Raw genomic sequence first — 25,378 nt, 5'->3', positions numbered from 1 at the left:
TTCTATTTTCCCATTAAAAGAAGTTGTAAAGCAAACAGAGCATTTATTAAATACCAATTGGCCTTGGGCTGATTGTTTGATAGATCAGGAACACAGGAAATTATTTCCTTGGTCCTTCTGGTAACAGAACATTTTTAAACACAGTGGACAGAGATATTTGGAAGCGATGGACCAGGAGGAGTTTCCTCCTCCTGCTGAAAACATCACAAGTAGGAACTGGCACTTTCTACAACAGGCATGAGGCCCTGGAAATAGAAGGGCACACAACTGAAGTGAGCCCTTCTGAGATAGAGGGACCTTCTAAACCAACAGCCCCTGTACCCCACATCAAGACCTCCTCTGTTCTGAGGAAAAGAAGGGTAATTGTAATCAGACACTCCCTTCTGCAGGGAGCCAAGGGCCTGATGTGTTGGCCAGACTGGTTCTCACATGTCAGGCACAAAGAGTTAGAGAGACTGGGTAACATCAGGCTGTCACTAGTGGGGTTCTGCAGGGCTCCATCCCCACCCAATTCTCTTCAATGTCTTTGTTAGCCACTGACATGCAGGGCTCCAAGGAATACTGAGTCTGCCATTGGCACCAAACTGGGAGGAGTTGTCAACTCCCTCAAGTGCAGAGAGACCTTGACAAATTAGAGATGGGCAATCATGAACCATATGGAGTTTAACAAGGGCAAGTGCTGGAATCTGCACCTGAGACAGGGCAATCCTGGATGTGCAGACAGACTGAGGGATGAGATGCTGGAAAGCAGTGCCATGGAAAGGGACCTGGGGGTCCTGGTTGATGGCAAGTTGAACATGAGCCAGCAGTGCCCTGGAGCCAGGAGAGACAACCCTGTCCTAAGGTCATCAGGCACAGCATCACAGCCAGGCAAGGGAGGGGATTGTCCCCTCTGCTCTGAGCTGGGGTGGCCTCACCTTGAGTGCTGGGGGCAGTTTTGTTGCCAAAGTGTAAAAAAGACAGTCAGTGATTAGAGAGGATATGAGGAAGGGCCACAAGGATGGTGGAGGGTCTGGAGGAGAAGCTGTATGAGGAGCAGCTGAGGTCACTTGTTCTGTTCAGCCTGGAGAAGAGGAGTCTGGGGGGAGAACTCGTCACAGTCTACAACTTCCTTATGAGGGGGAGAGGAGAGGAGAGGAGAGGCAGGCACTGATCTCTTCACTCCTGTGACCAGTGACAGGACTCACAGAAGTGCCATGAAGCTGAGTCAGGGGAGGTTTAGGTTGGGTGTCAGGACAAAGTTCTTCACCCAGAGGGTGGCTGATCTCTGGAACAGGCTCCCCAGGGCAGGGATCACAGCACCAGTCTGACAGAGCTCAAGAAGCATTTGGACAACACACTCAGGCACAGGGTGTGACTCCTGGGGTGTCCTGCACATGGCCAGCAGTTGGACTCAATGGTCCTGATGGGTCCCATTCAACTCAGCATATTTTATGATGCTATGATTCTATGAAATTTTTCCAAAAGTCAGTCAGGAATTCAATAACTCCCTTTTGTCTTACTCTGGTAGAGATAAGTGCTTTCAGGAAGCTCCTTCCTATGAGCCCATGTGACATGGTGCACTACAGAATCATAGCATGATTTGTGTTGGAAGGGCCCTTCAAAGATTATCTAGACCAACATCATTGTCATGGGCAAAGACATTTTTCACTGGATCAGGTTGCTCAAAGACTTATCCCATGTGGCCTTGAAATCTTCCATTGAAGGCATCAACAACTTCTCTTGGCAACTTGTTCCAGTGTGTCACAACACCTTCATAATGAAAAATCTCTTCCTTGGGACCTATTTAAATCTAACTTCTTCTACGTTTAAACCCCTGCCCCTTGCTCTGTCACTACAGGCTCTGGTGAAAAGACTTCCTCTATCTTTTTTCTAAGTGCTCTTCACATGTCAAAAGCCTGCACTGAGGTCTGCCCAGAGCCTTGTCTTCTCCAGGCCTAGCAACCACTGCTCTCTCAGCCTTTCCTCCTGGGAGATGTGTTCTAGCTCCCTGATCATTTTCATGACCCTCCTGTGGACCTCCTCCAAGTCTTTCTTGTACTGAGGGCCCGAGAGGTAAATGCAGTACTCCAGGTGAGGTCTCAGTAGAGTGGAGTGAATGAAGAGAATCACCTCCCTCAACCTGCTAGCTGTGCTTTTTTTTTATGCAATAGGATACAGCTGACTCTCTGAGCAGCAAATTTCACATTGCCATCTCATGTCCAAATTTTCATCCACCCATATCTCTGAGTGTTTCTATGCAGGGCTGCTTGCAATCAGCTCATCCTGCAGTCTGTACTGATATTTGGAATGGCCCTGACCTGGCTGCAGGGCCATGCATTTGACATTGTTGAGTTTCACGAGGTTCTCATGGGTCCACTCATCAAGCCTGTCAAGGTCCCTCTGCATGGTGTCCCTTCCCTCCAGGGAATCAGTGGCACCACTGAGCATGGTGTCACCCAAAAACTTGGTGAGAGTACACTCGATCCCACCGTGTTATTGATGAAAATGTTTTTTGAAAATCTGTATTGCAGCTATACCTGCTAATGCCCTGAAAGTCCTGGGATGAATCCCCTTAGGTGCCATGGATTTTTGTATGGTCAGGTTCCTCAGATGGTCTTGAATCTGATCTTTTCTTACAGTAAGGAAGGGACTTCGTTGCCCTAGTCTATGCCTTAATTTCACAAACTTAGGAGATGGGAAAGAGAGACGGACAGTGAAAACTGAGGCAAAAAATTTGTTGGGTACCTCAGTCTTCTCTTTGCCAGTAGTCACCAAATCTCCTGTCTGCTTTTACTGGAGGGCCTTTTATTTAGTCCTCCTTTTCTGATCAGTGTACCTACAAAAGCCTTCTTTACTCTTCACATCCCTTTGCCACATTCAGTTACAGAAGTACTTTGGCTTTTCTAATTCCATCCCTGCCCACCTGGACAGTGCTCTGTATTCTTCCCAGGATGTGTTCCTGCTTCCACTGCCTGTGCATTTACTCCTTGCACTTCTGTTTGACCAGAAGATCTTTACTCAGCCACATTGATTTTCTACTTTCCTAGCCTGCTTTCTGACATGTGGGAATCAAGTCCACCTGCTCCATAGGACAAATGTCCTTAAATAACTTTCAGGCCTGTTCTTCTCCTTGATCCCTGAGAGCAGTTTCCAAGGGGTTTCCATATCCTATTTTCTTATGAAACTGAACATTTACTAAATTCAGTATCTTGTCTCTGTAGTTTGCCTGGCCCTTATCCCTCAAATTTGTGATAGGTCTTGGCTCAGGCAGCAGCCCAGGTTACCACGTTTCTTGACCTCTTAAATTACATAGTTAGATTTTATTGGCAAGAACAGGTTGAGTAGTGCTTCTCCTCCTGTTGGACTTTCTTTCACCTGGATTAAAAAAATATCTTCAACATGCTCTAGAAGTCTCCTGGGTAACTCATGGCTTTCTGTGCCACATTTCCAGCAGATGTCAGGTTGATTGATGTTCCCCAACAGGATCATGTGATTATGATGGCTTCATCAGCATCCTTCTTCTTTTCTTTTGGGTGGCATTTGGCAAATACTGACCATGAGGTTTCCTGTTTTGGCTTGGCCTCTAGTTTTTTTACTCAGAAATGCTCAGCTGTTCATCACTGTTTCTCTAACACAGTTCTTTGCAATCAATCCACTTTCTTTTTCTTTTTTTTTTTTCTTTTAATTGCATAGAAGACAACCTGCCCCACCCTTCTTTCCTCACCCTTCTGAACATCTTACACCCATCAATTTCAGTACTTCAGCCTTGTGATTACTGTCACTATGTGAGTGAACTTGACTGGGACTGACTCTCAGTGTTTTCTCAGGAGGATATATGGAGACATCCATCTCACAGGTGCAGCTGAGGAGGCAGGAGTGCAGCCTCTATGTGCATACTCCAAGCAGGGTGATCAAGTCAAGCATGAAGCCTGTAGCTGCAGAGCCCCATTTCCATGTTTTTCACCTGGGGCTGCCAAAGTCTGCACAGTAACTCCAAGATTTTCTCAAGCCCTTCCCAATTCTCGTGCTACTGAGTAGTGATACTTCACATATGTTGTACAGATAAACTAATTCTGACTTTTGGGTGCTTCTGGTACAAAAAACCCCCCCATAACTGAAGTCACAGAGTTACTGTTTAGTTTACAGCAAAGGACTCCTCCCCATGACAAAAGATTTTTGTATTCATAGATATTTAAAGGCACCAGGTAGAACAACAATCTCTCAAAATAAAAAAAATCTGTGGGTAGAGTTATGGTAGGCATTAGGCAGGAAATTTATGTATTACACAGATACAGCTTGCTTTTTTGAAAAAATGAAATAAGTACCTTCTCATAAAAATACTCAGATTTTTTTCAACATTTTAATTTTGGTTCAAAGCAAGAGATAAATAGTTCCTTGATCATGACAGACCACAAATTTTCTGTTAACTTCTGAGCTCAGATAAAGGATACTTTCAGGAGCCAGTTCAGATCAATCAATCAATCAATCAATCAATCAATCAGTCGAGTTACTAAGATCCTTTTTAATATTTAATGCACATGGTGAGAGGGGCATGGAAGGTAAAACCTGAGACTGAAAGCAACCCCAAAGTCAAGGTGTTAAAACCAGTAGGTGGAGTGCAGAGTTTCAACTCTGAGAAAACTTGAAAAACAAATTTGATTCAAGTCTGGCAGAGGAAAAGGGAGAATGTCCAACCAATAAGAAGCATGTTTCCCTTATGGGAACAGAGTTCTCTTGGATGCAGAAGTACAAGCAGAACATCAATGAAATCTGCCTGTACACTGTTACTGTGATGAATAAAGGATATTTGCTCTGCATTTCTGGACCAGGGTCGGGTTTTCCATCATGTGGAACTGGCAACGTCCCTTCCACATGTCGTTCTGTGTTCAGGGAATCAGTTGTTCCATAAATCTGAAAGCACAGAAAAAGTTAGGAGAGGAACAAGACTGGTTAAATGTGGCTGCTCCTGTAGGAATAAAAGGATGTTAAAATCCCTGTCTGAAATGTGCAAATTTTTATTTGTCTTTGCTGCTCCCATTTCTTGGTATCATGTCGGTACATCCACCCTGAGCAATCTGTTCAGCTTACTGGTTTACAGCTCTATACAGAAACACATCAAACTAACTCTTTAGTTAGTGAGGGCTGTTATGGTTTTGCTTCTTGCAGATGCAGTTTGGTAAGCAACTCCTAAAGAAAAACTGATTTATACTTCCTGGGTCGATTTTTTTTGTGTACAGTTTTTTATTGTTGTGGTGAGGTTTTATTCATCTATTGGGGTTTTTTGGAGGGGTTGTTTGCTTGTAGGGGTTTTTTTGTTGTTGGTGGGGTTTTTTCTGTTTGTTTCTTGTTCATAATTGTGCCTTCCTAGCTGTTACTCACTATTTTTATCCATGGCCCTTAGCTTTTTTCCTCATGCAAAATACCATATCCACCAGTGCCTATTAGGGGAGAAGACTTTAACAGGCAATCAGCAGCAGAGAGATGACCTGTCTGCAAAAATCCACCAAGCTGAGTGTTTTTATTTAGTTTCTCTTCTTGAAAAAAACCCCACAAATACAAACAAACAAACAAACAAACAAACAAAAACCTCTAAAAAATCCTGGGACCATGAAATTTTCTAGATCATATGCAAGCAAAGTGTTAAGCTACCTGGTAAAATATTTGTTTATGTCATGTTTAGTGATGGTTGCCATAGTTTTGAGAAGAGAAAGCACTTCATACTGTCACTGAGAAAAGGAATTTCCTCTCCATCCTGTGCCAAGGTATTTTCACCTTAAGAGATTGTATGGAACAGTTCTTGTAAAGCTGAAGATAACACAGAAGAAGAAGATCAATTAATGATAACTGATGTGGTGAATAAGGCAAAGTGTGGCTTCACAGCCAAATCTGTGCACAGGTGTGGCACTGACAGAAGGGGATGGGTTGGAGAGTGCTCCTGAGTGACAGTGTGCCCACAGTGAAGGCTGCAGGAGGGTTTGGACGGCTGCAAGGAGCAGTGCTGGATGCCCCAGTGCTGCCTGTACAGACCCCCCTGTGCCCCAAGGAGCAGAAGGACACGAAGAGCTCCGTGCTGTCCCTGCTCTGCGGGCTGTGCCAGAGGTTCCCTCCAGCTCTGGCCTGAGCTTTACCACCCTCTCATGGGCTCCCTTTGTCCCTTGTCACCTCACAGGCACCATTTCCCCTCAGTGCCCTCGAGGGTTTAATTTTCCCCTCACTTTCCCCTCACAGACACTATTTTCCACCTGAACTGCCCCTCAAACCCCTCAGATGTCTTTTTCCCCTCAGCTGCCCCTCATGGACTCCACGATCTCCAAGGTCCTTCCCATGGCCCTGTGAGTGCACAGTGCCCGAAGCTGCAGCTGCAGCCACGGAGAGGAGATGGAGAGTGCTGGACCAGCGTGGGGAAATGCTGAGGGTGAAGGCAGGTGGCGAGTGAGCAGACTGACCGTCAGGGTCCTGCTGTAATTTGGACCTGAGCCTGATAATCGCAGGTTCCACTAAAGAGTTTCTCTATTTATAGCTATTTCCCAGATGTATTATATTCCACAGATTTCGGCAGTGACAAATGGAGAGATGGGGAGGATCTGAGGAGGAGTCCAATACTTCCACACAAGATAGGACACAGCTTTTATTTCAGCAGTTCCCACACACAGGAAACTTCCACGTACAGTCACTTTTCACTCAACACCCACACAAGACAACATCAGTCCCTGAGGGCACCAAGGCTCTCACCAAATACACCAGATCGAAGCAATCTGCGCCTGTGCCCTGTGACAGACCTCCTGCACATGTTTCCATTAAGAGAGCTGATGCTATGGCGGTCTGTACTTTGCTGTCCCGTTTAGGTATTTTCCGGGAAAAGAGAGGTTATGGCGTGAAAGCATTGTGAATTGTAAGGAAAATGAGACGTGCATTGTTTGCGGTAAAAGTATGTGCTCTACATCAACTTCAACTGAGAAGTGAACGTTCATAATTTGTTCGCTGAAAAATCCCTGGGAGCCCGATTTTGGTATATTCACGATTTGCTGGCAGCCGATTAGACGACCGAGTGCAGTCGGTGGTCTCCAAACGCCTGAAACAAATCTGATCCTGGCTGCTTGTACATGGTGTTTCCATGTTGAGCTGTGTGTTTGGATGAAGGTATGAACCGGGAGCAATTAAAGCACAAGCGGTTGTAGACAACCTTCTGCTCTGGTTTTCAGTTTTTGTTTTTTTTTCTGTTTTTCTGGTTGTTTGGGGGTTTTTTTTGAGCAAAATGCTCCGAGATTGATGCCCTCACTTGTTCCCTCACGCCCTCGCTGCACAGTCCTGCAGAACCGGTAGCACTGAGCATAAACTCCCCAGTGTGGCTCTTTCCTGGCTCCCGTCCGCCTCCCTCTCCCCAGCGCCCTTTCCCCGCGCCCCGCGCACTCCGCCGCCGAGCAGCGGCCGGGCCAGAGACGGGCGGGCAGAGCCGGGGCCGCGCTGCTGTCGCGCTCGGTCCGACCTGAGTGAGGACTGCGCGGAGCCTCCCCGCGGGCAGGCCCGGCCGCCTCACGCGCCTCCCACAAGGGCGCTGATTGGTGGCGCTCGCGGCTCGCAGCCCGCGCTTGACCGGGCCGCGCTGGCCGCAGGAGACGCGGCGCTTCCACCGGGCCGGGCGGCAGCCGGGAAAGCTCGGCTCGGCCGGGGAAGTCGGCTGCCGCCTGCGCCTTCATCCCTTCGGCCTCGGCCCCGAACCGAACACGGCTAATGAGCGATAAGAATCCGCGAGCTGTCGGGGAAGGAGGCGGCTGCCGGCGGCAGCTTTAGCCAGCGGTACGGGGCCGGAGATGAACGCGAGCGGAGCGGCTTTGGAAAAAGGAGGGCGAGCCCTAAGCTCGGGCAGCGAGACCGCTCCATACTGCTCGCCAGCGGTGCTGTCGCCCCTCTTCTGCCCTGCAAGCCGAGGTTCGGAGGGAGTAGGGGCGGGGCGAGGACCGGGCGCGTTTCCCCCCCCCAGAGGCGGGGACTTCTCCAGGGCTGGCGCGAAGCGTCCAATGGGAGTGGGCCGGCGTCGCGCGGGCGGCCAATGGGCGGGGCCCTGGGGCTATAAATAGTGGCAGCGCGGCGCGCCTGCGGTAGTGCGGTGTGAGCTGTGCGGGAGTGGCTGTGCTGGTTTGCGATGGCGCGTACGAAGCAGACAGCGCGTAAATCCACGGGCGGGAAGGCGCCCCGCAAGCAGCTGGCTACCAAGGCTGCCCGCAAGAGCGCGCCGGCCACGGGCGGCGTCAAGAAGCCGCACCGCTACCGGCCCGGCACGGTGGCGCTGCGCGAGATCCGACGCTATCAGAAGTCCACAGAGCTGCTGATCCGCAAGCTGCCCTTCCAGCGCCTGGTGCGCGAGATCGCGCAGGACTTCAAGACCGACCTGCGCTTCCAGAGCTCGGCCGTCATGGCGCTGCAGGAGGCCAGCGAGGCCTACCTGGTGGGGCTCTTCGAGGACACCAACCTGTGCGCCATCCACGCCAAGCGCGTCACCATCATGCCTAAGGACATCCAGCTGGCCCGCCGCATCCGCGGGGAGCGCGCCTGAGTCTCCTGCCGCAGCTCTGCTTGGCCAGGCATTGAGGCAACCAACATAGACCCAAAGGCTCTTTTAAGAGCCACCACATGTGCAATTAAAAGAGCTGTATCGCTGTCTTTACACAAGTTATTTAAATTAGCTGCAGTCAAATACTGCAGATGGTGTGCTGGGTGTTTATATGTAGAGATTTTTAATCTGTTCTATTTGTCGTGCATTTACAGTGACATATAGTATAAACTATTGATAGTTTCTTACAGTTTCTGAATAATTTTGGCTAGGACTGTAAAATCTGCAGTGAGCCCCAGGAAATTTCTACTTACTCTGGGACCAGGTAGATTTTTAAGTGGATAGTTTTTCTCCCAGGACAATAGCAGACACAGATGGTTTTGTCCTTGCCCGTCTTTCTCCCCAAGCGCTGTGTCGTGAATCACAGTCACGTGGATGTAAACTCCGTCCTACTTGAGGCTTTTGTTTACCACCCCGCCGCTTGAACTTATGTATTTTCATATTTCCTTCCTCTGATTTTTTAAACCATTGTTTCATCAGTGTGTGCAGTTTTTCCCTACCGATCTGAATCTGAGGCCTGAACCTGATGCTGTAAAACAAGAAATGACAGAAAATTCAAAAGCACCCATAAGGTGGTAGCAGGAACGAAGAAATCACTTGGGATGAATACTATTTAGTTTTGAAGTCGTTAACAAGCTATTATTTAGAATTTTACTATAATAAAACGAATTAGTTGGTAAGTGCCTAATAAAAATTTTAAGGCATTTGGCTTGAAATTTTATTTCTCAGATGGAGAAAACCAGTGAAGTGGAGAGCTTATATTAAAAAAAGTATTTCCGTATTAATTCTTAGAGAGACCTTTGAAATATCGGGATTTTTCTGTGGTGTGTATGAGGGGAAGAGACCACGGTAGAGTCCACGGGAAGAAAGCACTTTAACCCTTTCCATTCTCATTTCTCAGAAAGGATTTTGGGTAACAGCAGGCAGGGGCTGAATGGCACAGGGAAGGAGCCCTTCCAACCGCAGAGAATTGAAGCTACTCCTGCTTCAGGTGAAATGAAGGCGCCAGCAAATATCTAGGAGCAGTAGGGAAAACAAGATGCAATCCTAGAACACACAGCGACGACCCAAATATTGCATATATATTTGTACTAGTGAACTATGAAGTTACTTGCGCTATTCAGCGGTTAACAATTATTAGTAAACTTGTTAGTGTGATGTGATATAAACACAGGTTTAGCTGAAAAATAGTGAGAGCTCTTTTATAGAGTATGTGGGTGGCTCTTAAAAGAGCCTTTGGGTTGAGAGTGACGGTCCGAGACGCCCTACTTGGAGCTGGTGTACTTGGTGACAGCCTTGGTGCCCTCGGACACGGCGTGCTTGGCCAGCTCGCCGGGCAGCAGCAGCCGCACGGCCGTCTGGATCTCCCGCGACGTGATGGTGGAGCGCTTGTTGTAGTGCGCCAGGCGCGACGCCTCGCCGGCGATGCGCTCGAAGATGTCGTTGACGAAGGAGTTCATGATGCCCATGGCCTTGGACGAGATGCCCGTGTCGGGGTGCACCTGCTTCAGCACCTTGTACACGTAGATGGAGTAGCTCTCCTTGCGGCTCTTCTTGCGCTTCTTGTCGCCTTTCTTCTGAGTCTTGGTCACCGCCTTCTTGGAGCCCTTCTTGGGCGCAGGGGCGGACTTGGCCGGCTCGGGCATCGCTGCAACCTCACGTCCCCCACTGCACAATCACAGGGACGAGCAGAAAGCAACACCCGCGCCGCTTCGGGAGCCGCCTTTATAGCGGCGGCGCCTTATAGCGGCGGCGCCGGCACGGCCGCATTGCTATTGGCTCTGCTCCGGTGTGCGTGCGGCGCCGAGATTCTATTGGACACTTCTCGATCCGCTTTGCTATTGGCTGTGAGACCATCGTCCCTCGCAGCCAATCACAAGTGGCCTTTGCCGATCCGCCCGAGTTGTATAAAAGGCAGGCTCAGCACTACCTCAGTGTCTGCTGGGCTGTCTCGGAGTTTCTTGAGGTCGCTGTTGCTGCTGTTGCTGAATCGCTGCGATGTCCGGGCGCGGAAAGCAGGGCGGGAAGGCGCGCGCCAAGGCCAAGTCGCGCTCGTCGCGGGCCGGGCTGCAGTTCCCTGTGGGCCGCGTGCACCGGCTGCTGCGCAAGGGCAACTACGCGGAGCGCGTGGGCGCCGGCGCCCCGGTGTACCTGGCGGCCGTGCTGGAGTACCTGACGGCCGAGATCCTGGAGCTGGCGGGCAACGCGGCCCGCGACAACAAGAAGACGCGCATCATCCCCCGCCACCTGCAGCTCGCCATCCGCAACGACGAGGAGCTCAACAAGCTGCTGGGCAAGGTGACGATCGCGCAGGGCGGCGTGCTGCCCAACATCCAGGCCGTGCTGCTGCCCAAGAAGACCGACAGCCACAAGGCTAAGACGAAGTAAATTCTTACTGCGGATAACCGTAAAACAAAGGCTCTTTTCAGAGCCACCCACATTTCTCATGAAAGAGTTAAGTCACTGCAGTTTTTATTATGTAGAAAGGAGACAAAACTACGTAAGTTGTCTTTTCAATTTTTCAGTTTTCGTTTCCTGTTCCTGTGGGGCGGCTTCCCTAACGCTATTTTCTTAAAGAATATTTTCTTCCCGAGATCAATTTCTGATTTTTTTTAGGATTTCTTAGTTGACTAGTGTGTTGACTTTTTTCAATGTGTTATCCGTTTAAAGTATGGTTTTAGAATGACGTAAATACCACTTGTCCTGTCTAGCTGGCTCTGACTTTGCCCTGAGTATTCTGTTCAAGTACATATTAGAGGACTACTGAAGCCTTATTCGTAACGTGGATTGTTTCCTTTATGCATATAATAAAGGAGCTTATCTCTGTTGCCACCTTCATGTTTCAAAGGTGGGGGAATGGGAAGGGACGAAGAACTTTCAGACCAAAAAAAAAAAAAAAAAAGGCCCGGAACTGTATTACATGGTCCTGGCAGTGACCTAGAACAAAATGTTTCTCAACAGGAAGGGTGTTCGTAGCCTCGGACCCCTGACTGATCCACTTTTGCTGCCTTTAAACACTCGTGTGTGGAAGAGTCTCACGGGCTTTCCTTGGAATTGTAGAGCAGTCGGGAAAGCTTTCAGGCAGGGAGGACTTGCCAGTGTTGTCGAGGCCTGATGCGATGTGCTGCTGTGCTGGCCGTCACTGCATTGCACTGGAAACAGCACGATCGCTTTCGATTTCGTTTTTCTAGCACTGGTCACTGGATCCACACCCTCTTCTCCCTGTGGTATGGGGAGTTCCAAGCCGGAACTTGGTTTTGGGAAAAAGCGAGTTATTCTTAGAAAAGTTGCTGTTCTTATAGCAGTCACAGCGTTGCTTTAAAGTTTAATTCTCGTGCTGCCCTGCTGGGTTTTGCCCTTCTGGCTTTAGCGAGGCTGCTCCTCGCTTGTTTTTCCCTTAGCAGGCTCGTGGCTGCAGATGCCCGCAGCTGCTTGGCTTCGTGAGGCTCTGTCTTGCAGTTCGTGGCACTGCAGACACAGGAGCAGTTTTCAACAAGACCGTGTCGTTCCCCGTGTCCATCCTCCAGTACAGGGAATAAGAGATGTGACTTAACATCTGTGACGTGGTGTTCAATTAGTTGAATTTTTCTAAAAGTGAGTAGGTGATAAATTCATCCTTCCACAGGGGAAGTAAATCTCTGTGTCACCTTGTTGCACATAATGAGACTGTTCTCTGTATATTGGATTGTTAGCGAACAATGGGAAAGCCTTCTAAAAAAAACCATGTGTGCATTATCTAGATGTTGTGTGACTAGAATAAAAATTCTAGTTTGTAGACAGCAGAAATTTACAAAATACAGTAATTTCACGAATACAAGCCGCAGGAAGAAGACTAAAATTTTGGTGGAAACCCGGAAATGCGGCCAATATTCCGGTGCGGCTAATCTATGGACAAAAATGTGATATCTGCCCTTACCTAGTATCATGCTGGTCCAGTCCTGAGCCAAAACAGTCTGAAATCCATGGTTTCCCGTTGTTCCGACGATGAACCAATCAGAGAACAGCTTATTGTCTGCCTGTGGATGACGGCATTACTGAGGGGCGGGGGTTGTTATCGGGGTGAGTTACCTCGGCAGTTCGATAAAAGTGTGTGATATTTCTCTGTACTTTTTAAAGTGTTTTCAGTCTTGTGCGGCTACGGGGCTGGCTGGGCTCGCAGGGAGAGGGCTGGGGGAGCCTCTCTCCCCTCAGGGAGAGGGGTGAAACGGCCGCTCCCCTCGCGGGCTGCGAGGGCTACAACGGCCGCTCCCCCCGCCCGGCTGCGAGGGCTACAACGGCCGCTCCCCCCGCCCGGCTGCGAGGGCTAAAACGGCCGCTCCCCCCGCCCGGCTGCGAGGGCTAAAACGGCCGCTCCCCCCGCCCGGCTGCGAGGGCTAAAACGGCCGCTTCCCCCGTGGGCTGCGAGGGCTAAAACGGCTGCTCCCCCCGCCCGGCTGCGAGGGCTAAAACGGCCGCTCCCCCCGCCCGGCTGCGAGGGCTAAAACGGCCGCTTCCCCCGTGGGCTGCGAGGGCTAAAACGGCCGCTCCCCCCGCCCGGCTGCGAGGGCTAAAACGGCCGCTCCCCCCGCCCGGCTGCGAGGGCTAAAACGGCCGCTCCCCCCGCCCGGCTGCGAGGGCTAAAACGGCCGCTCCCCCCGTGGGCTGCGAGGGCTACAACGGCCGCTTCCCCCGCCCGGCTGCGAGGGCTAAAACGGCCGCTCCCCCCGCCCGGCTGCGAGGGCTACAACGGCCGCTCCTGTGCCAGCACGGAGATGTGGCTCCGCTCGGAGCTCAGCTGCCTGCCCGCGCGGCTGAGCAGCTGTTTAAAGGCAACGCGGATCCATTGGGAATGCTCGCAAAATGACCACACTATTGTTCCTGTCTTTTTCGGCTTGTAAATAAAGGGTGTGTCTTTTTTCACTTGGAAACAATGTTTCCGAGGTCGGCAGTAAGCCAGTAAGCCCCGGCGATCCCGCGATTGTGTTACTAAATGACGACTTTGTGAAAGTTCGCTGCGAACTAAAGTGCGGCTAATATTCCGGGTGCGGCTTATCTATTAACAAAGGCAACAATGTTGCCAACACACCAGCAGTGCGGCTTATATTCCGTGCGGCTTGTATTCGTGAATTTACTGTAATCAATAATTAGTATTGTAGTTATTCCTCTTTTTTTTTTCTGCTAAAGGATGTGCTTAGTCCTTAGGTGGTTGTAGTTTTGAGTTACACATATGGGAAATAAAGCTATAAAATAAAGATAGGCCTACATGAGGTCCTAAATTATGAAGGACCAGGACCTCGAATGTGTATTGTACAGCCAGACACTTGTAAAGTACTTTATAGATGTGATTTACCAAAACTGGGTTAAGTGGGCAGAACTGTTTTAAAAACATATTTATTTCCTAACAGAGCTGATGTGAACGTCGGCAGCCTCCTTTGATTGGCACCGAGGCACTTCAGGATTTTTCTTTAATAACTTGTTTTTGCAACAGCAGAATGGGAGAGGGAAGTAAAAATGGGATCACTTAGCAATTTTGACAGGACAGATCTTCAGGCAGGGCAGCACTAACCCCCCATGCCACTGCTGATGCTGCATCCCCCACTTACATCCCTCTCCAGCCTGGGATGCACTGTGGCTCCCAAACTGACTGTGCAATAAAATGAAGGAATCATATATGCATTTGTGGTTGGTTTGCTTTTTTTTTCACTTTGTTGTCATGTGTTTTGTGATGTGATTGCAGGAGTTTCATTTGGACACGGTGAGGAGGTGAGCTCTGCTGAAGCTGTTATCCCATTGCTGCATGAATACGGCAGGGGGAAGGTGGGGGTGAGTAACAGTGCACGGTTCCCACCAGGAGCCATCATTTCTGCAGCAACAATGAAATCCTTTGGGTTTGTTGGGTAGGCTGTGACAGATATTTTCCTGCTCCCTCATTTAAGGACTAATCTGCCTCTGGGAGGAGGGAAATGGTGGGGTAACACATGGAGCAGGGCTTCACAGTGGGAATGGGGGTGTTTTGGGATTAGGAACTCATCAGGTTATGCTACTCTGTGACTTCCACCAACACCCTGTGCTGCAAGAGTCCCCTGGGAACAGCAGGGGGAAGGCAAAGAAAAGGATCAGATATCTCCTGGAAGGGCAGAGCAGGGCCCTGGATTTTTAAATCCACAAAGAAGGTATTTCCTCTTCAACTTTACCCCAGCCCCTAGTTAAAGTATTTTTTACTCCAGGATTTCAAGGAGCAAACCTGTAGGGTGAAGCAGAAAAGTAGGCATTATTCAGTTCAGATAAATGCTGTAAATTAATCCCAGCTCTTTTGCAGCTTCCTGGTGTTTCCCCCTGTTCTTTATACCATGTCATTTCCTGCTGAGAAATGTGAGCTGCTGTGGAAAGTCTGAAGTACTGCACGTACACATCTTGCTTTTAAATGAATGTAAGTATCAGTTCAGGCTGAAACTCCAGCAGCTACGTATGCCTGTGACATGTGACCATTTCACTTCTTCCATGGGATTTGTAGCAGCAATTCCAAAAGCCCCTGCGTGCAGAGAGTAGAACCAGCTCAGATAAATTTGGCTTCCTGGGGCAGCTCAGCTGAGTCCAGGTCTGTCTGTGATGCAGTCTGTCCAGCCAGCTGATGCTGGAGCACAGGTGGAGGCAGCTCTGTTTAAAGATGCATTTTGATGTGCTGAAAGATTGGGGATATGCCACCCCTATGGTAATTTTTGTCCTCTTTTCTAAGTGGAGTGACTGAAGGCACCTAACCTTGCTGTGTCCCAAAATCATAAGGAGAAAAAAAAACTCCTAAACTTGATCATGTGGAGTGTTCAGATTTTTAATTTTTGCAGTGGCTATTTGCTAGCAAAGGAAAAGATGCATACCAGAGATGTGTGCATTTCTTCAGAGCTCTGATACTGCACAAAAGGAAGACAATATCCTTTCATTTGTTGGAAGTTCAGCTTTCAGCTGTCACACTTTGTGCTGTCTTCTTTTTTTCAGGAATCATTTCTTCCATTTTCCTATGACCTTTGCAAGTAAAATATCTACATGCAATATAAGTAGGAGTACAAATACAAAAAGGTTGTGGATATTACGTGGATGAAAATTATGACCTGTTCTGTAACTTTTCAATCTACTTATTTTCTAGCTGTAAAATTAATTATGTTCAGGATTGCTTCCTGAGACTTTCAGTGTTACAAATGAAAGGATGGACTTTTTGATTAATACCTATTATTACTTTTGACAGGAAACGCTTTTGGAGCAGACCACTCTGCTAGGACTGCAGTCAAATAATTTAGTTCTTTGTAGGTAGAAAGAAATCTAACCAAAAACATGATTTCCACCTAAGCAGGCCTCTGGTTCTGTGACCCCAGTCCTTGAGGAAAGAGCTGCCTCTGCTCATTGTAGTGCTTCTTCCCTCCTCATAGGTGTGTGAGTTGGAATTCCACTGCCTTGGAATTCCAGCTGCATTCCCATCCACTCTCAGCTCTCTCCCCTACAGTAAGATTTGTGTCATGTCTTGAGCTGTGCTATTCTCCGAATGGCACAACCCTTAGATCATGTTTTTGGACTTTGAAGTCTCTTTCTTTTATTATTTACCATCTAACCTGGGCAGATTTTCATCACTGGCCGAAAACATCACATCAAGGTGTGTGTAAGACCAAATATTTTTCCCTTGCTGCAGTCAGTACTTTCTCCCCCATCTGTAATTATTTTTAAATATAATATTTCCTATTTAAAATGGGAATAAAATCTTCTGTGAAACTAACCTTGCAATAATTTGCCTTAGGTGTCAGGTTATTTTATTCTGTGGCCATTAAAAAAAAAATCAGGTTTGAGAACTGATATTGCATTATTTCATTAATAAAAACAAAACAACAAAACAAACATTAAAAAACAATCACTCCCCCCATCAAAACTAAAAACCCTCAAAAAACCCACAAGACCCCAGGAACTAGCAAAAAATTGCTACAGACCCTCTGGGATTTGTTCAGGTTTTGGTCCAGGTGTGTAGCATCTATTTCTCATTTCTAGTTCACTGTTCACTCAGTTAACTAAAGAATACAGGTATTTGTTTGCCCAGCTGGTGTATTTCACTTTTGCAGAAGTAAAAAGAGAGAGTGTTTTCTTTTTTAAACATGATGGTGAATAAACATTGTACTGCAAGGATGGTCATCTGGAGAAGATATACATTCTCCAGGAGAGTGATACTAACTTTATTATTCTAGTAAAAATATAACAGGGGAGGTTTTTTGTAACTGTTTTGTTCTTCAGTATCCTTTTTTTCCCCACTGATTATTTATTACAGGTCTAAGCTGTAATATCACTGATCACTTGAGATACAAAAAGTTGCTGATATTAATAAAAAAGAAAAAGTACAAAGATTGGTATTACCAAGTGTAAATACTCCTCATATTTCAGATGCTGTGAATAAAGAGGTATTCTGAAGGTAAACATGGAGGGTAGATTAAAAGACAACACAAAGGGCCTGTTTTTAGATTACGGGTTCAAACACTTCTCAGCTTTGAGAATTGTTGGGATTAATAACTTTGCTTTGCACTGGACGATCAACAAGTTGGATCCCTAGGGCACACGAGCTGACGGGATTATAAACATTTTCATATTAATGGAGTCATAAACAGAACATGCTGAAGCTGTCAAGGGAGGAACAGAATGAAAATGGACCAAGGAGGGATAACTTCAGGAGGAGGCCAGCCCAGTAATCAAAAAAAAAAAAAAAAAAAAAAAAAAAGAAGTGACATTATTATCGGATTTCGGGATCGGATTGTGGGTGGCACTGATATAATATATAACTGCTAATCTGGTGTAGGGGGTTCCTCTTTGGAGCCACCAGCTCTATCTGCTCTGCACACTGGATGAAGAAACTATTTACTCTGTGAATTGGAAACTCATCTTCAAAGAGGAAACTGAGGAGGGGCATCTTAGTTACTTCATGGTTTGGTGGCAGCAGCAACAAGAGCTGCTCTACCAGGGGGATGTGTTTGAACACTGTCCCCTCTTACTGGTGCTGGGTGATCTCACAAGGGTGTCTTTAAGAATACAAAGAAGACTACTCTGAAATAAATAGGAGAGAACAGTAAAGAACATGAATTATGGAAGAATAAGCTGTCATATGATTTTATACTCATGCTATTTGCATTAGTGATTTTGAATGTTCATCCTACTGTGGCCTGAAATTTTAAAGATTTGGTATTTTTGCTGAGCTTAAATCCTACTACTTTTATCTCTGGTGAAAAGAACAAGTTCAAAAAATTTTCCACGGTAGTAACTCCGTGTCGGTTCAGAGACTTTGTTCGCAGCTCTGTTAGAAAAATGAGACTTATGTTACAATCAGATCTGATGTCAAATGTTCACATTACAGCCCCCTAACATTGCCTTATCAATCTTACTGAAATTGAAAGCAGCTATCAGCAACATTTTGCTTCCTGTTTAGCAGAGAGTTTCATAGGCCTAGAAACACTTTCAGACACTGAAACAATCTACGAAAATCCTCTGAATTTCTGTGACAATCCCTAAAGAAGTGTGCAACATGGGCAAAACCCACACATTTGGGGTGGGAGGCCAAAAGGCTTCACTGAGCTCCTGCTGTAAATCAGGCAGCAGGGCTTTCCATTGATAGCTGGAGTTTGAACTGGAGTATTTTTACATGACTGACTGTACAGAAGAGCCACTGACAAATTCTGGTGACCCTCTTCCACTGTCAAAATATGAGCACTTCTTTGTGCTTTTCTAGTGATCCAGAAAAATTTGAAAAAACCTAGAGACTGGAATATACAATGGTTTATTAATCTTTTAAGGTATTAGACGCATAGAAGCATGCAGAATAGGCAACCTGTGTTTGAGTTTACACTAAAGTACTTGGAGAGATAGCAAAACACCATTTCAGGCCGATAAGGAAGAGTTTGGAGAGTGCCTCTTCCCCCTGGATAGCTGAAATCCAATCTGAGAAGTCCTCATAACCCTCCAAACAGAAATTAACATTTATTAGACATTAGGTGACAGATTTTTGAGACCTGGTGCCTGTCCCATTACCTGTACTACCAAAGATTATTATGCAAGTCAGCACTAGAAATTTCACTTTTGTGATTCTCTGGTACTTTCATGAATTAAGTATGTTAAGAAGTTCAAAATGATTACTTGAAATGAAGGATTATTCAGTTTGAAAGGGATAATGGCTTTGATCTGCATCTATGTTGGCATGTAATTATCCAAGAATGAGACGGAGCGACTCAAAGCCTGCAGTTTGAGCCTAGTCAGTAGATATGTGATAGTCTGGTAGCTGAAAGTCAGTCCAGGGTGTCTAGTTTCTTAGTATTTAATAGTTTTATTTCAATTAGTGACAGATAAATGCAGAAAAGGTCAGATAAGTTAAAAAAATAATCTTCACCTGTTTTCTTACTTGCAAGAACCTAAAGCACGTATGGAGAGAAGCTAGGCAAGGTACTATTAAAATAAAAATCACATGAACAGTAGAATTATAAAGACAAATCCAGACGATAAAGGAGATTTTATAAAGTGCTTCTGAGTCACATTGATCACTGGTCTATTGGAAAGAGTTTAAGGTAAATGTCACTTGTCACTACATAAATCCTTTCATAGTATAAGGTACTGCACTCATTCTCACTTCAGGAAAGAAAATAATCCCAATGACTGAGCACCATCAAGTGGTAAATCTTATTATAGCAATGCTGTACATGGATTATTATCCATTATTAATAATTTAGATTCCCTTTCGACTAGAAAAATCCAGAAATATTTCTATCCTTCAGTTAACAACACACGTAACACAGAAATTTGATATATACAAGCAAAACCTTACTATAATGAGATATTGAAAAATGAATAGATCATAAATTAAGGGAAGCATGACCTAAACAGAAAAAAAAACAACCGTTAGACCCCCCCCCAGCCATTTAAAAGCCTTTTATACATATATAATAGTGAACGTTTTTAATGCACTAAACTCTAAAGCAGTATTTGTCAGAGTAACCGCCTAAAAAACTCAGGAACCCGGAACAAAACTCAAAATAAATAATAGTAATAAAAAAAAAAAACCTAACAAAACAAACCCCAAAAAACCTTTAAGACAGAAAGATTGCACATTAAGAACCTGTAAGGTGTTATCTTACTTGATTGTACAGCTCTTTTAATGAAACAGTGGCTGGCTCTTAAAAGAGCCTTTGGGTTTAGCGGTATTTTCAGCAGTTGTTTACTTGGAGCTGGTGTACTTGGTGACAGCCTTGGTGCCCTCGGACACGGCGTGCTTGGCCAGCTCGCCGGGCAGCAGCAGCCGCACGGCCGTCTGGATCTCCCGCGACGTGATGGTGGAGCGCTTGTTGTAGTGCGCCAGGCGCGACGCCTCGCCGGCGATGCGCTCGAAGATGTCGTTAACGAAGGAGTTCATGATGCCCATGGCCTTGGACGAGATGCCCGTGTCGGGGTGCACCTGCTTCAGCACCTTGTACACGTAGATGGAGTAGCTCTCTTTACGGCTCTTCTTGCGCTTCTTGTCGCCTTTCTTCTGGGTCTTGGTCACCGCCTTCTTGGAGCCCTTCTTGGGCGCGGGAGCGGACTTGGCCGGCTCAGGCATCGCAACCACGGCTTGTCTCCTCACACCACGGAAGTGACCAGGAGCAGCTCAGGAACGAAGTGAGGAGCGCGGCTGCGTGCCACTTATTTATAGCTCCGCTATGCAAATGAACGGCATCGGCTTTGCGTATCCTCATTGGTCAAATTCAAAATTATGTCATCACTTACCATTCTTCGCGTCTGATTGGTCAGAATTGGATTCGCCTTCTCATTGGCTGTCTGCACAAGACCTACTTCTCAGCCTATCAGGGAAGGGACGAGATGCTAAAGCGAGAGCAGAGCTGGGGAGCGCTGAGTTCTTGTTTGTTCTGCTGCGCGGCGTGTTCCTGTCCGAGCAGAGCGAGCCAAGGAAAATGTCCGGGCGCGGAAAGCAGGGCGGGAAGGCGCGCGCCAAGGCCAAGTCGCGCTCGTCGCGGGCCGGGCTGCAGTTCCCCGTGGGCCGCGTGCACCGGCTGCTGCGCAAGGGCAACTACGCGGAGCGCGTGGGCGCCGGCGCCCCGGTGTACCTGGCGGCCGTGCTGGAGTACCTGACGGCCGAGATCCTGGAGCTGGCGGGCAACGCGGCCCGCGACAACAAGAAGACGCGCATCATCCCCCGCCACCTGCAGCTCGCCATCCGCAACGACGAGGAGCTCAACAAGCTGCTGGGCAAGGTGACGATCGCGCAGGGCGGCGTGCTGCCCAACATCCAGGCCGTGCTGCTGCCCAAGAAGACCGACAGCCACAAGGCAAAAACCAAGTGAACCCGAAAGAACAAGTGCCACGTTTGCTTTTCTGAAAAAAAACCAAAGGCTCTTTTCAGAGCCACCCACAAGGTCCTAAGAGAGCTGAGTTATCCAAATCACAATGAATGCTATATAATATTAACTACTCAACCCGTGTTTTAACATGTCTTTATTTTTGGTCGGATATAATAGCAGTGTTTTCCATATTGTTAACAATGTCGTTTCAAAATGCCCTCGTCCCCTTGCAAGTCCTTCACGGTGTGAGATATTTTGCGTTTAGTTCCGCCGGAGAACACACGGTCTGTGTTCGTTGAGAGTTCCTGCCCCTCTTCTCCCAGTGGCTGATACAGTTCCAGAGATAAGAGGCGTAATCGTCGGCGGGGAAGGGAGGGGGAAAGGCAGCGGGCCGGGATTTCCGCTGGCCAATCCTTGTGCAGGGCGGGTTTTTTCAATACTTAAAGCTCTTCCTTTCTCATCGGGAACAAAAGGATTGGGAGAGATCAGGGCTATTTTTGTGTAAGTAAAGAAACCCTACCCTCCTCCCCCCGCACAGACAAAAGCATTTACGAAATACTTAGAGAAAAAATTCACGAGATTAGACATGGCTCAGTAGTAGCGTGCCTGGCAATTGCATTATTTTGTTACAAAATATATCTTTTAAAAAAACATACATCCGATTTTTTATCAAATCATTGTTTCTTGGTAGTCAAAAGCAATCACTCGGAGGCAAAACAAAAGTCTACACTTCCCTAAAGCCGCCGCGCTCTACCGCGTCCTTTAGTACATCTTTTGATAATCCTAGGGAACAACAAAAACAACACAGAATTGACCTCTTGACGACTTACGAATTGCCGGACCCCTGCTGCAGGTTACGGACGACCTTGGGTGCATCAGCTCCTTTAGGGAAAGTGTGGGTGGCTCTTAAAAGAGCCGTTGGATAACAAAGTGTGTAGAACAAAACTCTCCTGGTGCGATTTACTTCTTCTTGGGCGCTGCCTTCTTTGCCTTGGCCGCTTTGGGTTTGGCTGCCTTGGGCTTGGCTGCTTTGGGCTTCACCGCTTTTGCCTTAGCCGGGCTCTTCGCTGCCTTTTTGGGGCGGCCTGCCTTTGCGGCTTTCTTGGGGCTCTTCGCTGCTTTCTTGGCCGCTGCGGCCGCCGGCTTCTTCGCTTTCTTGGGGCTCTTCTTCACGGCCGCTGCCTTCTTGGGCTTCTTGGCGGCGCTGGCGGGCTTCTTGGCCGCCGGCTTCTTGGGCTTGGCTGCAGCAGTTCTCTTCTTGGGCGCTTTTTCCTTGACTTCTCCGGGTTTCTTGCTGAGGCGGAAAGAGCCGGAGGCGCCGGTGCCCTTGGTCTGCACCAGGGTGCCCTTGCTGACGAGGCTCTTGAGCCCCAGCTTGATGCGGCTGTTGTTCTTCTCCACATCGTAGCCGCCGGCGGCCAGCGCCTTCTTGAGCGCGGCGAGCGAGAGCCCCTTGCGCTCCTTGGAGGCGGACACGGCCTTGGTGATCAGCTCGGTGACGCTGGGCCCCGCGGGCTTGCGGGCTTTGGAGCCGCTCGCCGCCTTCTTCGGCTTCTTAGCGGCGGCCTTGGCGCCGGGCGCGGGCGCATCGGGGGCGGCGGTGGGAGCGGTCTCGGACATCGCGGCGACTTCCTCGGCGGAGCGGGCGAACACAATTGGGCTGGCCCGGGTCAGATGCTCGTATTTTTAGAGCGGAGCCGCGCGGTGATTGGTGCGCTGCAGAGCCCGCCCCGCTGCACGGCCGGGGAGCCCTTCGGTGTGCTCGATTTGTGTTTCTTTGGACTAACAAAAGTGTGTTTTCCTCGGAATTTCTGCCACCAAATCGCCCGGTTTCCCCGGTGAGGGGGGAGAAGAGCAGGTACTTGCGTTCGGGAGAGTTTCCTGCGGCAAACACGCGATTTGAGTTAAAGGAGAGGCGATAAATCCCGTGTGCTGCTGCTGGAGAGACCTCTGAAGGGAGAAACTTTTGTTTTTCCTTGCAAATTAAAAATTTCCTTTTGACATAAATGTTACGACAACAGCTCAGTCTTATTCTTTAGAGGGTTTTCTTGGGGACAAAGTTGAAATCTGACGATTTGAAGCTATTTTGACAGTTTAAATTGATTTTGAAGAGGAGGAAGTAACACAAACTCCTTTTTCAGCTCTGAATATGGATTAAGAACCGGTTCCTTTGACCATGTGTTTTACCTACTAAAACGCTAAAGTCGAGTGAAATAGTGTCTCGTACAACCTCCTATTCCACTTTTTATAGAAACATAAGCAATTTGTTATTATCTGGAGACTTATGAACCTACAGTTGGTTTATTTTGTCTTCCTGGAATTTCAGTACAAGGGAGGGAAAGTTGCTCTGCTTTTCTATGTGGGGTGTTTTCTTTTTGTTTGTTTTCCATACGAATTTTTCTACCAATAATTAAGTAAATCAAGCTTTTTGCTTATCATGTGCCATTTTATTTTGAAGTATATAGTAATTTTAAACCTTGTGTTACAAAACTGCAGCTTTGTAAAAGAAAGCAATCTCCTAAACTTCGGTTGTTTATGGAAATTATCTTTGTCTGTAGTAATTTAAGATTTTCAAGGACTAGCATCACAGTTTAGTAATCATGCTCTTTATTCCCAAAGAATATTATCTTTTAAAATATGTTCTCTAAAAGCAATAGAATTTTAAACCATGTTGCTGTTTGGATCTCTTTATGTGTCTCACAGAATATGGCTACACAAAGGTTTAGCTGAAGCCTCCGAATTCTGAATCCTCTTCTCACTCTAAATAAAACCCACCTAGTTATTTATTTGTGCATTTTACAGGAATCACTGAAATAAGGAAATCATTTTATGGCAGGAACTAGAGCAGTTTTTGATAACCTGAGTTTTAACAAGGGGAGAGGTAGGCCATAGGTCATTCCTAAAGAACCAGGAAGGACTCAATCAATACTGGTATCTGGTGGAAGATGGTGTAATATGCTGAACAGAACAGAGCCCTGGATTAATATTTCATTAATCTCTAACTGATTATGAAAAAAAAAGTGTATTATTCATTGCCTTTTCTAGTTGTTTCAAAATCACAGTGACTACGGTACAGTCAGCCCTTTTTGTGTTACCTGATATAACAGATAATGTGAATACAGTCTTTGAGTACATAGTAGGAACCAGAAATTCAGAGTGTGTGAGCAGATAGTTTTAGGGAAATGCAATTCTATTTCTATGCCATGGTTTCATTTACAATGGGTATTTTTTAATAATTCAAATGTATATAAGATGAGAGATTTAGCTTGCTGTAAAATTGTGTTTCAGGGAATGTGAAATTATGAATAAATGCAATGAAGGGAAAAAATTGTGACCTCCACCCCATAATGATAAAATACCATAAAAAAAGTTGCAGTAAATCTGTACCTGAGCTCTGTAATGCTTTAAGAGGAAATTAATTGAGAGAAGAGCTGATCAAAATGTGACTTTAAAGATCTTGTTTGGCAATACTATGTAACACAAGGATACAGGGCATAAATGGAGTGGATGTGGGTATTTCAGATGTACCTTCAGAAACTGCCAAATGAAAGTAAAATGTTCTGAAGCCTTTACCCTGTATATGTACACCAATGAATTAACCTTTCCTCTGATTTGACTGCAGAGTGTAATAAGGTAGGAATTGCTGGGGAGATATGAAATCTAGCAGTTGCCTAGAGACTTCATTGCATATAGACAGAGAAAAAGCATAGACTCTGAGTGACATGTCAGCAGAATGAAAAATTGCTTTCTGCTTATTCTTGTTATTTTGAACATATTTACTTCAGTAGTCTTCAGTGAAGGAAATGTAAATATTCCAGCTCTCATTTGTGGCTTCACAGAGTCTGCATTCACATTTGTTGGTGGCGAAATTGAGGTGGCTAAAATAAATGGTCACTATCCCAGTTTTCTGCCTGGCTTTTCTCTCAGCAGTTGCTACTCTTTCCCCATTTCCAAAAAAGTCTACTAAGTATGTAGGTGTTAGCATCAGGTCTCTAGTTAGAATCTAGTAACTTAAACCGAGGTGATTTGAGAAATTTAATGCAAGAGAAGCTGTGATCCTTTTTAAAAAATTTGTTTCTTTGTGGGTTTTTTTTTTTTTTTGTTTTTGGTTTTGTTTTTCCTTTTTTTTTCTTTCCGTTTTTGCTTGTTTGTTTGGTTGGGTTTTTTGGGTTTTTTTGGTTTTGTTTTGGTTTTTTGGGGTTTTTTTTGTTTGTTTGTTTGGGTTTTTTAAAATGGTTTTGGAGCAGAGATAAACCAACGTTACCGATGTAGAAGTACTGCTTGGAACACATGTTCTTCTTTATGTGAAAGAAATACATGCAGGAACAATATTTTGGGAAGTGAAGGTGTATTTGGCAATTTTAGAATGAAGAGGTGTCCTCAGGTAGAGAAAAAAAAGTGGTGAAAGAGTACCTTAAAGGCAGAAGTGGAAGTTTTACCTCTAGCTGAGCAAATGAAGAAG

At 46.6% G+C, this 25,378-nt stretch overlaps 5 protein-coding genes across 5 annotated transcripts; 2 read left to right on the top strand and 3 right to left on the bottom strand.

Annotated features, from left to right (window-relative positions):
• Positions 1 to 9,783: 9,783 nt before the first annotated feature.
• LOC116996072 (histone H2B 1/2/3/4/6) lies at positions 9,784 to 10,323 on the bottom strand. Its single transcript, XM_033059244.1, has one exon. It carries the CDS (start codon positions 10,237 to 10,239, stop codon positions 9,859 to 9,861), a length of 381 nt encoding a protein of 126 aa, XP_032915135.1. The 5' UTR covers positions 10,240 to 10,323; the 3' UTR covers positions 9,784 to 9,858.
• Positions 10,324 to 10,583: 260 nt separating this feature from the next.
• LOC116996096 (histone H2A-like) lies at positions 10,584 to 11,033 on the top strand. The gene has a single exon (XM_033059268.2). It carries the CDS (start codon positions 10,592 to 10,594, stop codon positions 10,979 to 10,981), a length of 390 nt encoding a protein of 129 aa, XP_032915159.1. The 5' UTR covers positions 10,584 to 10,591; the 3' UTR covers positions 10,982 to 11,033.
• An 8,683-nt stretch (positions 11,034 to 19,716) lies between these two features.
• Positions 19,717 to 20,262, bottom strand: LOC116996078 (histone H2B 1/2/3/4/6). The gene has a single exon (XM_033059251.1). The coding sequence runs from the start codon at positions 20,175 to 20,177 to the stop codon at positions 19,797 to 19,799; it is 381 nt and encodes a 126-aa protein (XP_032915142.1). The 5' UTR covers positions 20,178 to 20,262; the 3' UTR covers positions 19,717 to 19,796.
• Positions 20,263 to 20,276: 14 nt separating this feature from the next.
• LOC116996048 (histone H2A-like) lies at positions 20,277 to 21,230 on the top strand. The gene has a single exon (XM_033059219.1). It carries the CDS (start codon positions 20,278 to 20,280, stop codon positions 20,917 to 20,919), a length of 642 nt encoding a protein of 213 aa, XP_032915110.1. The 5' UTR covers position 20,277; the 3' UTR covers positions 20,920 to 21,230.
• On the bottom strand, positions 21,226 to 22,543 carry LOC116996046 (histone H1.01). Its single transcript, XM_033059217.1, has one exon. It carries the CDS (start codon positions 22,534 to 22,536, stop codon positions 21,877 to 21,879), a length of 660 nt encoding a protein of 219 aa, XP_032915108.1. The 5' UTR covers positions 22,537 to 22,543; the 3' UTR covers positions 21,226 to 21,876.
• Between the last annotated feature and the right edge of the window lie 2,835 nt (positions 22,544 to 25,378).

This window comes from Catharus ustulatus, chromosome 4 (assembly GCF_009819885.2).
Source record: "Catharus ustulatus isolate bCatUst1 chromosome 4, bCatUst1.pri.v2, whole genome shotgun sequence".
Taxonomy (NCBI): Eukaryota; Metazoa; Chordata; class Aves; order Passeriformes; family Turdidae; genus Catharus; species Catharus ustulatus.
The sequence above is the reverse complement of the archived record's forward strand: the minus strand, read 5'-3'. Positions and strand labels throughout refer to the sequence as shown.

Bases quoted from the DNA above. Each gene is read 5' to 3' on its own strand.
- LOC116996048 (XM_033059219.1), top strand. From the start codon at position 20,278: ATGCAAATGAACGGCATCGGCTTTGCGTATCCTCATTGGTCAAATTCA.
- LOC116996072 (XM_033059244.1), bottom strand. From the start codon at position 10,239: ATGCCCGAGCCGGCCAAGTCCGCCCCTGCGCCCAAGAAGGGCTCCAAG.
- LOC116996096 (XM_033059268.2), top strand. From the start codon at position 10,592: ATGTCCGGGCGCGGAAAGCAGGGCGGGAAGGCGCGCGCCAAGGCCAAG.
- LOC116996078 (XM_033059251.1), bottom strand. From the start codon at position 20,177: ATGCCTGAGCCGGCCAAGTCCGCTCCCGCGCCCAAGAAGGGCTCCAAG.
- LOC116996046 (XM_033059217.1), bottom strand. From the start codon at position 22,536: ATGTCCGAGACCGCTCCCACCGCCGCCCCCGATGCGCCCGCGCCCGGC.